At 35.6% G+C, this 12,484-nt stretch overlaps 1 protein-coding gene across 1 annotated transcript; it reads left to right on the forward strand.

The window, feature by feature from the left end:
* Window positions 1-10,975: 10,975 nt before the first annotated feature.
* OBP4 (OBF binding protein 4) lies at window positions 10,976-12,431 on the forward strand. The gene has a single exon (XM_086637167.1). It carries the CDS (start codon window positions 11,189-11,191, stop codon window positions 12,233-12,235), a length of 1,047 nt encoding a protein of 348 aa, XP_086493293.1. The 5' UTR covers window positions 10,976-11,188; the 3' UTR covers window positions 12,236-12,431.
* Window positions 12,432-12,484: the final 53 nt, after the last annotated feature.

A 12,484-nucleotide genomic window follows, 5' to 3' on the forward strand; every position in this document is an offset into this window, starting at 1 on the left:
GTCTTCCGCTACTAAACGCCCCCACTAAACCGTTATTTCCCTCTCTAATTGTTCTTTCTACGCTAATGGTTTGACCGAAATGATGGTTTGTCCGGAAATGTGGGTTGAAGTACAGCTAAAACTCTGAGATTGAATGCTACATTTTGTTCTCTATGTTTCCCTCTCTTGATTGTCATGTCCACCTTCCATTTCTGAATTTCGTCCCATTTTCGGACTATCTATTGCTTGCGGTATTATAAATTGATGGCCTTAGAAGAGTGATGTCCTTCCAAAATAGAGACAAAGTAGACCCAAACACCCACAATATATTTTCCTAAATCTCAAGTGATTGAGAAAGATGGGTTGGTTTAAGGGTCTCACTCTTCCTCCTTTCCCATTTGATGTCTGACCCTAAACCCATTCCAAATATCATCACTACCACACTATTACTAATACTCCAAACAACACAAATACAAGGATGATAGAAGAAGACAACCATCCAAGAAACCCCAATAAGAGGATGGAGCCCTCTTTCTCTCTCGCATCACTTTCTCTCTCTATTCTATTCCATACCACACCGTCCCATGTGCATATGCCTTTCATGCTAACAAAGCGTATTCTTATGTACCTTCTTACTATACCTGTCCCATCAAAATCTGATTTACTGAAACGTCATCTCTCGTGTAGCTCTTCTATTAAAACTCTCTCTTTGACCCCATTCTTATTTTGTTTTCTATTTTGTTTCTAAGCCTCCTCCGTATTTTTCGATTTTTGTCCATTTTTCATGTTAATATGATCACAACCTCTAGGAATATCTAGGGCTTTAACCTATCTATTTTATGTTGAAGTAAAGTAAATTTCTTTTCTCCTTTTATTTATTCTTCATTCTAATATGACGTTGTTGGGAAAACATGACCCGACGATGCAACAGAATGAAAGTTTTCCCACACTTATAATAGTTTATGAGAAAAATATACAGCAAGAATGAAGAACAAGGAAAGTAAATAAGATAACGAATTTAACGTGAAAAACCTCCTCAATATGAGAAGTAAAAATACGAGACCGTAGTCCACTCGAAATCCACTATATAAATGAATGAGTTACAAACTACGTCCTCCATGTTCCTATAGAACAACTCTCGAAACTCAGATTCCAAAGAATCAATTTCAAACACAAAGAAAACATCATAAGAAAGAGTAAAACAACACAGAAATATGCAGTCTCAAACGACCCTAAGTTCACTAGGATTTCGCTCACCAAATACCAATCCCGCCGTCCAAACACTAGATAAAAAAATCAAAAATACCTCTGCAAAATTTCAACTCAATCGAAGAAGAACTCATCGCCGGATTTCCCGAACACCGGAGACTGTACGTGCTGAAAAACTTCAGCCATGCTGCAGACTTCCTCTCAGCACACCTCTTTCTCTCTCCTCTCTTCTCTTGTGTGTTTGTAACAGTGCTTTATACTCTAAATTAGATTAAGGGTAATATATACTCCCCTTGACCCTAACTCCACTAACTCATAGAAAATCAACTTCGGCCAGAATTTGGTTTACTAAATCAAACCTATGTATGTTTCTCCTGTGTGTTTCTAACTGTGTTCTCTAATTCTAAATTAGATTAAGAGTAATATATACTCCCCCTTAACCAACTCCACTAACTCATAGAAACAAACTTCAACCAGAATTTGGTCTACTAAATCAAACCTATGTAGGTTTTTCTATTAGGAGGAAAACCCAACAAGCCCGACAATCCCACGATAGACCTCCAACTTACCCTTCGACAAGGTTTTGTCATCATATCAGATCTGTTATCATCTGTATGGACTTTAACGAGTTCCACTTCCTTGGAAGCAACTACATCACGTGTCCAATGATATCTCACATCACTGTGTTTCAATCGTGAATGAAACGTGGAATTCTGCTTCCTGAGATGAATTGCACTTTGATTATCACAAAGTAGCACAATTATCTTGCTTGAAATCGATTTCTTTAAGATAATTCTTCATGCACAACAATTTCGTACAAACTTCAGTTGCGACCAGCCAAAATTGAATCTTTACTTAATTATGTTATGATTTGAAAGTTTGGTATATGATAGTTAAACGCTACTAATCAGCTAGCATCAAGTCTATAAGTAGTTAAGCTAGGTTACTATAATATTCAAGTCATGTTGAATGAGTACGACGATTACATTTTTACAAGTTTGTTTCTTTCTCTCTCTAAACTTGTTATGGTATCAGAGCGAGGCGATCTAAAGGCCTAGCTCTTCTTCGTTTTGTTGTTTTTCTTGCTTAATTTCTACGTCTTTGTTCCATAGCTAAATATATTTTTTATCCTTAATCTTCTAGTCTGGTTCTTTCTCAAATGATCTCAATGATACGAAGTTTGTTCTTTTTTAGCTCAACAGAGAAAATTATGTTCCATGTGGCACCTTATTATTATATTTTCTTCAAAGATAGATAGGATCAGAGACAAATCCAGGATTTTCACTGAGAGGGTGCAGATTTATACGCCCAAATATTTTTATTGTTTTTGCGAACACAGTAATTAACAAAATACTTATATTCATTATTTATATTGATACATCAAAGATTACAAACGCAATTGACCTCTACGAGAGTTCATGTTTTGAAATGTTCGCATAATCGACTCATTGTCAATTCCACTAAAAGCTTCTTTTTCAATAAAGACTACTAAACTATCATTCAACCACGGATCACTCATCTTATTTCTTAAGCGTGTCTTGACTAGCTTTATTGCTAACAAACTTTTTCAACAGAGGTTGTTCCAACCAACAAAGTTAGTGCTAAAGTGATAAGCAAATAAACTAAATGATATGCTTTAACTCTCTTAGTTTCCCTCAATGTTCTTGCAGCAACTCCAATCTCATCTAAATTTGAGAAATCATCATTATGCCTCATATCATAAATGTAATTATGAATATGAGAACTAAGTAGCATAGTGTCAAAACTACTAAAATGTGATGGATAAAATTCAGCAAGACCCATCAATTTACTTTTGTCGAAAATGGCAAAACCTCTAGATGGACTCAAACATGTCATGCAATAGAGCAACTCAGTATTCTTCTCAGTGAAAGAAAGAAAAATAAATTAAACGTTGAGGGTAATGGTCATTTACCGGAGTGAAGAAAGAATAATGGTACTAGTTAGAGGAAACAAAAAAAACAGATAAAATAATTTCAGTCAAAATTTGTATCCCAAAATTTTTTATCGTTTTTTCTAAAACACTTGTCTTTCACTTATTACTTGTAATATTTCTACACATATAATGGACAGTTAATTTTTGCTTCAACCACTTTCCTTAGAGCAAACCCTAGGTTGGGGCTCGTCTCTCAAAATTCAAATGTTGGGAGTCCAACCCCAATAGTTGGGCATCCTAGCCGGGGTCCTTAACGACCAAATAAAGGTCATTTGAGAGAAGAACACGCAAAAAAAAAAAATAAAAGGCAAAAGTGGGAAAGGTTCTTCTGATGAGTTACGGTGTCCCCAAGATCTCATGAATAAGCTAAAGACGAAACTAAGAAGTTTAGACATTACCTTAATCGCTAAATCTCACGGACTAATACGGTTGATTATAAGAAGACCAAGAGCTTCAACTGTGGCTCCTCTACTTGAGACACCCGAGTAATCAACTTGATCTCGCACCTTCAACTTAGCTAGAACTTTATGGTAGTTAGACGAAGAATGCCTTAATCTTTAGAGTAGATAGATAGTTGGGAATTATTCTATTTCTCTCTCTTTACTTAATGTAGTAAAGGTAGGAATCTCCTTGAGAATTCTCCACATCTAATTCTGTTCTAAAGACCCTTATATAGAATCCCGAAAGTCAGAGTCCAACCCTAATTAGGATTCTTAAAAGCCAACATGGAATCAGAATTAGGATTTTATGAATATAGAAACTCCTTGTTTCTTTTCTACTGGTCGGCCACCCTATATCTTAATGGGCTAGGTCTGGCCGGCACACTTATGGACTTTTAAGCCCCCAGCCTAAAACTCCTTTTGGTCGGGTCTTTATATTATATTTGCCTTCCTCTTTTTGGACATATTTATGGGGTCTAACCCATACTTATGTCTCGTCCCTCTAGTCATATATTGCGATCTAATTGAGACTCTTTGGTGTAACCCGATATAGAATCCAGATGAACTTAGCTACGAATCACCCCGTGATTCGACGATTGTAGTTGGGTTCTAGCTAAACATTACGATCCCTAAATCGTCTGGACTTGATGATCTTCTTTATGAATTTTCCTATCCGACAAATTGTCTGCATTGCCAATTTGGTCGAAGGACACATCATTCATCTTCATCCGCTATGACATCTGAGTTTTGGATAAGAAAGAAGAGTTGAAGGACGCTATAAAGAAACATCTTCAAGAATCGATATCGTTCGACAAGAAAGTCTAGGATATAAGCGGGTGATATAAGGGATAAAGTTGATGAACAAAGACACAGAGAACCTGTCTCCCATGCAACTTGTTCTTCATGAGAACTTTGTGTTGTTCCTCTGGTTATTAGTTGAGTTCACTTTATCTATGTCTTTTATTGATTAAGACAGAGTCTGGGTTGAAGTAGGGAACTTCCTTTCTCTAAGTTATAGAGAGATAGACAATAAGCAGATTCTGACTTATCAGTAATCCTTCTTTCAGATTAATCTAGATAGACAAAATTAGTAGAGGTTAAGAAGGAAAATTTATAGAGGCGAGGCGAGAATAATTTCTCTTCCCTTAAGACATTTTACACCCTCATAACAGTACCAACAGTTAGAGTGTATGCCTTCGGGATACAACTGAAGGAGTTGAAGGAGATGTCCTTCGACCAAGGCGACAATGCGAACAATTTGTCGGATAGGATAATTGATGTGGAAGATCATCAAGTCCGATTGATTTAGGGATCGTAGAGTTGTAGCTAGAGACCAACTACGATCGTCGAATTACGAGGTAATTCGCGGCTAACTTCGATCGGATCCTACAACGGGTTACACATAAGAGTGACAAATTGATCTAGGATATGACTAGTGGGAGTGAGATATAATCATGGGAGTGTCCCATAAACATATCTCATAGGCCTAAAAAGGAATTAGGCAAAGATAGTACAAAAAGGCCAAAAACAAGGTGTTTGGGCCTTAGCCGATTCGGGCACTTTTAGGGCTCGGATTGGGCTGATTTTTGGAGGGACGTTTCCTTATGTTATGAACATTAAATCTGCCAATTTTGGCTGGGTTTGGACGTCATCTCCTTAGGGAATTGAGAAAATATCAATAGTTGCTATTTTCGACTATTTCCCTAAATCTTATTCTAAAGGGTGTTTTAGGAAACCTAAAAGGAGGTGGATTCTTATTAGGGTTCTATATAAACACTCTTAGGGCAGAGAATAAGGTGTGGAATTTCTCTCTAAGCTTTCTTACTCTACCACATCAAGTAGAGAGGAGAAAGTGAGCTAATTCCCATTACTATCAATCTAGTCAAGGAAGAAGGTGTTCTTCTTTTCCAACCACCATTGGTGTGCTAGCTATACAACAAGGTGGGAGATCAAATTGATCGCTCGTGTCCCAAGTAGAGGAGCTACACTTGAAGCTCTTGGTCTTCTTCAATCAATTCAACTAGTTCGAGGGAAAAGCGATTAAGGTAATCTACTATCTCCATTAGATTAATTACTAGTTTTGCATGTGATCCTGGGGATACTAGTGTAGACATTAGATGTCTTATTTCCGCTATAAACACTAGTATAAGGGTTTAAATCCCTACAACAACGACTATCATTTTAGAATTTAAGATGGTATATATTCTGAAAGCGGACAAACCTTCGTAAATAATAGATGAAACCAGAATTATATTCTAAGCACACCAGAATACTAATTTTAGAAGAGACGAGAAGAGAATAGATGAAATTCATTTGAAGACTTCATTCTTTAGAATTCTAGATATACTTGAATATTTCTGAAATCAGAATTATATTCCAGACACACCAGAATACTCATTTTAGAAGAGAAGAGGAAAAAAGAACGACCTTGATGAATTTTGGTGAGTTTGGATTGTTTATATTGAATCGTATATGCGCTTCATTAAGGACACAACTCTTGATTTTTGGGACATATCCCTTAGTTTTTTGGGACACAACTCTCGGAATGAGTTGGTAATATAAATGAGACTTTCGAGATTCCTGATCGTTAGATCTGGCTTCAATTCGCGGAGCAAACGTTAACCGTTAAGTGGAGATCGAGATGTCCCAGAATCTACCGCACGATTGAGTGAGATAGCCGTTAGATAGAAATTTGATAGAATCCCGCTGTTAGGCCGATGCGGAGGTGACCCGTCGTTGGATCTCGCGGATCCAACACATTTGCGTCCCAACGCGACCCCGAAGGGATAAGCACGCGTCCGTTGGATTCGCTCGGGTAAAACCCGAGTCGTCCAAATTTGGACATGCTCACTTCGCCCAGATGGCCCCCAATCTAACTTTGTCCGTTTTGATATTTTAGTCCTAACTTAACCGATATTCGTACAACTTTTAGTCTTGAATTTTTCATTCATCTGGAATCGGATTCGAGTGATTCTTATCTCTAAATTGAAGAGCACAACAAGACGAACACAATGGTGCACTTCGTTTCTGAATTTGACGAGTCGGGTCGAGTCAAAATCGATTCCGATTTCGACACTTGGTGCAAGAGTATTTACGCACAAATTCAGCAATAAATAAACAGTAACTATTGTATTGTTTAATATATGTTTGTAAGTTCTAGGTAGTAATATAATGAATTGAAACAAGAATCACATTTTCTCTCTCCATCTAAAACCGTTTTCTCTCTCCATCTAAATTGTATTCACAGAGAGTTTCACACGGAATTATCGTTTTCTGGCAGAAGGGCCGGAATCTCCTTCACAATTGAAGGAGAGTTCCCTATTTTAGTATTAATATAGGTTTTCTTTTGTTTTTTCTTCATCCTTTTCATCTTTTAGGAGAAGGGAAAAAGAGCAGTTTTGGTGATGATGGTTCTTCGTTCTTCATGGGCTTCTTCTTCAATTCCATTAAATCGAAGTTGTCTTACAGAAACGAAGAAATAGGGGAATCATATAACAAGATCGATTTGACTTTTAAATGAAGATGAAAAGAAAAGAAAGACGGATTTATATTCGCTCAAGAAGATAAATTTATAATTTCTTCTTATAGTTCGATTATATTTTGTGATTTATAGGATCTTTTCATTCGTGATCTTGAGGATCTTCTTATTTTATACATTTAGGGTCTTTTCTTTTAGTTTATGTCTTGCAACTTTTTTCTCTTCGTAAAGTACTTTATATTCTTCATAAAAAAAAAAGGTACTTTATATTTAGAAGTTTTTACTCTTATGTTGTTTGAAGAGAGGTGTTAACCTCTCCACCATATAATGTCCTGGATTGATATCCTTGTTACGAAGGAATGGAATTATAGTTTAATAAAAAAATATATATTCTAAACATTTTGACCAATACTTTGGAATTGAAAACTAGATTGGGAGTCCTTGCTCTGTTTTTTTTTTTGTTGAAATTAAAAAATTCAGAAACCTCCCAAAACAGGTAGCCGGCTTACATTGTTGTTGGTCTTAGTAAATGAACGGCTGACGTTGTATAAATAATAACTTATCCAAAATAGAGTGGGTCCTAGGTGGAATAAGATGATCAGAGGAACTGACAACCCAGTGTCAGTAGCTTCAGCCATTACCATGTCAAATCATATAGTATTCTACCAGTGTCACTGGCTGGTTTTATCACTCTTATTCAATTGGATTTTTCTTTTTTGTGGAAGAATTATTCAATTTTTTTTATGAAAAAGAATTATTCAATTGGATTTGTAATGTATGAAGTGATGAAAAAGAATTGTTGTTGCCATTAATTTTTTTAATTAATATATAAAAAAGAATTGTTGTTGCTATTAATTTTTGTAATTAATAAATAAAATCTGACCAGTACTACTGTCTGGCCAGGACAAGTAGATAGTAACTAATGGCCAGCGCTTTCGGGAAAGCTAAATAGTTTCCGGGGTGTGAAGTTTTAAAAGGAATATACAAAATTTTGAAAAGTTTCTGGGAAAACATATTTTATTGGGAATATGATTCAAAATAAAAAAACTCTCCCCCTCACCTCCCTCCACCTCACCTCACCTCCCTCCACCTCATCTTCTCTCTCTACCTCATCTTTTCTCTCTCTTCTCCGATTAGGTCGCCGGCCGGAAAATTTTCCTGCCGGCGACCATGAAAAAAAATAAAAAAATAAAATTTCACTCACTCTCTCTCTCTCTAGAAACTCCGGCGAAGGGGTTTCTCTTCGCCGGAGTTCCGGTCTGTTGAATAACAGACCAGACCAGACCGGTCTGTTCTTCAACAGACCGGAACTCCGGCGAAGGGGTTTCCCTTCGCCGGAGTTTCTAGAGAGAGAGTGAATTTTCCGACCGACGACCTAATCGGAGAAGAGAGAGAGAAGATGAGGTGGAGAGAGAAGATGCGTTGGAGGAAGGTGAGGTGAGGTGGAGAGAGAGAGAGAGCTGAGGTGGAGAAGCTATTTTGCTTTCCCCCTAAATAAAATTGTCAAACAAAATTGACCAATTTTTGACTAAGTCTTCACAGCCCAGAAACTATTTAGCTTTCCCCAAAACGCTGGCCTAACTAATTAAAGAAGAGATATCCCATTGTGGGTTCCTTTGGGGGTAGTGATAGATATATTAGTGTATATTTATACATAAAATGTCATGTAAATATTTTAAGACATATATGTCGATTTATTTCATATATAAAATGTCGCATAAGTATTTCAAGATATTTAATTTGTTCAGTTTTGTGAAGTGGCACTTGGATAGTACTAGTGTCATCTTTATAATCAACGTCTCCCATAACCAACGATAGAATCAATGATACTCGTAGCGTTATCACGACCGGTACTATCCTTTATTGTTGCTACTCAACCATGATCACCTAACTTCTTCATTTTCCCTTTCCTCAACTACTTTGTCATGAGTGTTGAAAAAAATATAATGAACTATTATATTAGATTAATGTTAAAACTAAAATAAATATGAGTATAGTTTATTAGATTTGTTGAGTGAAAAAAAAAGGTCATATCATAAGCATATACTCCATGTATGTACAAAATTCTAAGAAGTACATGAAGTCCTTGGGAGAAGAAGTGGTAGTGTCTGTCACTCACTAAAGCAATTCCAAGAGTAAGTAGGTCGTACCATACCCCTTTCTTACAATTCCAGACCACAATGATTGGCGATAACAGGTCATATCATAACCTAATACGTGGCTCATCCTAAATCACTTAAAACCAATCAGGTGGCCGACAATACAATATGTGGATCTCATTCTTATTCACTTCTTAACCCTCCATCTGTTATTAATGGACGGACCAGATATCATCATTGACGTACGGTTGAACTACGAAAACTATTTGTTAAAAATACCAAAGTGCCCCTTAATTAATGTGACCATCACTGTTAACAAAATTTAACCTACAAGTCCCTTTTATCTCCTAATTATTAGGTTTTCAGTTTCAAAGTCTCAATTGGTTTTTGTCAATGAAAAACAGTCCAAACAATCATCTAACCCAATTTCATCAGATTTCTAGCCTATTTTTAGAATTTTATTTTAATTCTGAAAAACGATAGCCAACAAGAAAATCCAGACATATTCTAGACATACGTTCTATGTGACTTGTTGTGATTCGTGTTTTTGATGATTCTAGTTCACTAGACAACGAATTACGACAAGCAACATAGGATGTATGTGTAGAGTATGTCTGAACATGTTCTTATGGTCACATAAGTAGTAATTTACTTGGAATGCAAGAAGTGGTTAATCTTGTGCTTTTATTACATGCACGCGAACAAATATGAGTATATTTAAAACAACTACTTAGTTTCAAGGGTTAGCAACCCAGTTTTCATAGTTTGCATATAAATTTCATTGTTGTTTGTGTTTGTTCAATCTTTATAATGAATTTGTAATTACACTAAACAAACTTTATACAAGTTTAATCCGTCATGGAAATAGTTTAAAATCTTAGAATTTAATGCATTAAGTCTTATAATAGTATAGTTTTAAGATAGGGTATGCATTACGATATTATGAAATGCCATAGGAAAATCATATCATTTATTCCGCAGATTTTGTGATCACATTGTGCTCATTACTATGGATAGTGTGGTACTATCATGTGTATCTACAGTTTGTGTATTTAAACCTCCAATATGCCTATGGACGTATTCACATGTTATAATGCCCCCAAAAACTAAAATGTTACTTATTCACATTTGTAACTCCAAAGTTTGATCAACTGTAAGTTTAGCCCTTTAACTAGTTGCAAGAAGAGAGGGGAGATGATAGCTTATCAATGTATTCACACATGTTATAAGCACCTCTCCCTCTTTGTCTTCTGTATCTGAAGTTCTGAACAAAGTAAATAACTATAAGAAAGATTGGACGCAAAAAATTTGAGATTATTGTAATAAATAATTAGAAAACAAAATTTGAAGTTTTTAGGGTACTAAACGCAAAAATGTGAGTTACTCGTAACAAGGTATCCCACCCAATAGAAATCAATCCAAGAAAAAAAATGGTGGAGTATTCCAAATTAAAACCACATGTTTATACAAGCAAATGAAGACATAATTTATATCCTTATAAATAAAGAATCAATAAACCATAAAATTTCACCCCCTCTTAACATCCAATCTATAACCTCTAAAATTTGGTAGTAGATGCACTACTCTACCAAAAGACCTAAGTGAAGGGATGAAACTATAACAACCTCACTTAACAAAATAATGTGATTTGATGTTGTTTGGATTTTTAGGTAGAAGTTTTCTTTCATAATCACTAAAAACGTAAGCCTCATGAACATTCTAGGGCTACTTTGGTCATTTAAAAATTAACACAAAAAATCATTCTCTCACCAAATAAGATATTTTTAATGAGAGAAGAAGACTACATGGTGAACTTAATATTCCAACTGATTTTTTAGAGAGAGAGAGAAAGTTAGATATCAAATTTGCAGAGAGAGAAAGTTAGATATGAAATCTTCTTAATTCATCAACTCTTTTCCCTCAAAGTTTTTGTGCTAGTTTTTTACTACTACAAGTCTACAACTACTACTACTACTACTACTACTACTACTACTACTACTACTACTACTACTAATAAATTTGAAGAAGAATGCAAGATCTAAGATCAATCTCTATTGGTGGTGGTGGAGGTGGAGGAGGATTTGGAGGTGGAGGAGGAAGAATATTTGGTAGTGAGAGAAGATTAAGGCCATTTCCAAATCAAGCAATGAAATGCCCTCGTTGTGATTCACTCAATACTAAATTCTGTTACTACAATAATTATAATCTCTCTCAACCTAGACATTTCTGTAAAAATTGCAGACGTTATTGGACTAAAGGTGGTGTTCTTCGTAATGTTCCCGTCGGTGGTGGTTGCCGGAAAACTAAAAGATCAAAACCCAAATCATCAACAAATTCTATTAATGGTGGTGATAAAGATAATACTACTACTACTACTACTACTAAATTAACAACTACTACTTCTCGTTCTAGTAGTGATAGTTCTAGTCTCACCGCCACCACTACAACTGATGCTGCTGCTTCTTCTTCCACCACTTCCGCCGCCGCCACTGCCGGCGCCGGTGGTGGTGGTTCTTCTGGTTGTGCTGGGATTTTCAATTTTGGGTCTAGTTCATCTGGTCTTGTTATATCTCAGAATACTACCCAGAATTCAATTATGCAGTTAAATCATAATCTTGATCAGAATTTAACTGGTAATAATGGGATTTTCGCAGAATCTGGAAGTTTTACTAATTTGATGAATGACTCATCAAACCAAGGGTATTTTGGGTTTAATCTTTCCGATATATCACCGTTCAGATTACATCACCATCATCAAGAATATCAGAGTCAGAGTCATCAGAAGCAGCAGCAGGAAGATGAAGTTATCCGACCGTCGGAAGAACTGAAGATGACAACGTCGTCGACTATGAGTTTAGTTGATGAATTGAAAGGGTTTTATGATCAAAATGGATTAACAAACAGAATTACAGGTAACGGAGAGTTAACGGCGTTAGATTGGCAACAAAGTAATAATAATACTAATAACAATAATTCATTAGGATTATTTGATTTACCAGGTACAGTTGTTGATCAATCTTATTGGAGTCAAAGTAATCAATGGACTGATAATGACCACCCACTTTATCTTCCATAATTATATATCATTAATTCTACTGCAAATATATATATATACTGTATTAGGGAACTTCACAAAAACAGAAAAAAAAAAAACCCTAGAATGGTTGTCTAGTCTGTAAATTTTTCTTCCTTTTTTTTTTTTGTGATTGTTTTGCTTGAATTTACTAGTGTTTGTTCTTCTGACTTGTTAATTGTAATATTATATTATTTTTTTTTTTTTTTTTGTGTTTTATTTTAAGTTGTTGAGGTTAATCATTGATATCTG

Source organism: Eschscholzia californica, unplaced genomic scaffold, assembly GCF_041429995.1.
Source record: "Eschscholzia californica isolate CP2 unplaced genomic scaffold, dmEscCali1.0.p SCAF_4, whole genome shotgun sequence".
NCBI classification, from domain to species: domain Eukaryota; kingdom Viridiplantae; phylum Streptophyta; class Magnoliopsida; order Ranunculales; family Papaveraceae; genus Eschscholzia; species Eschscholzia californica.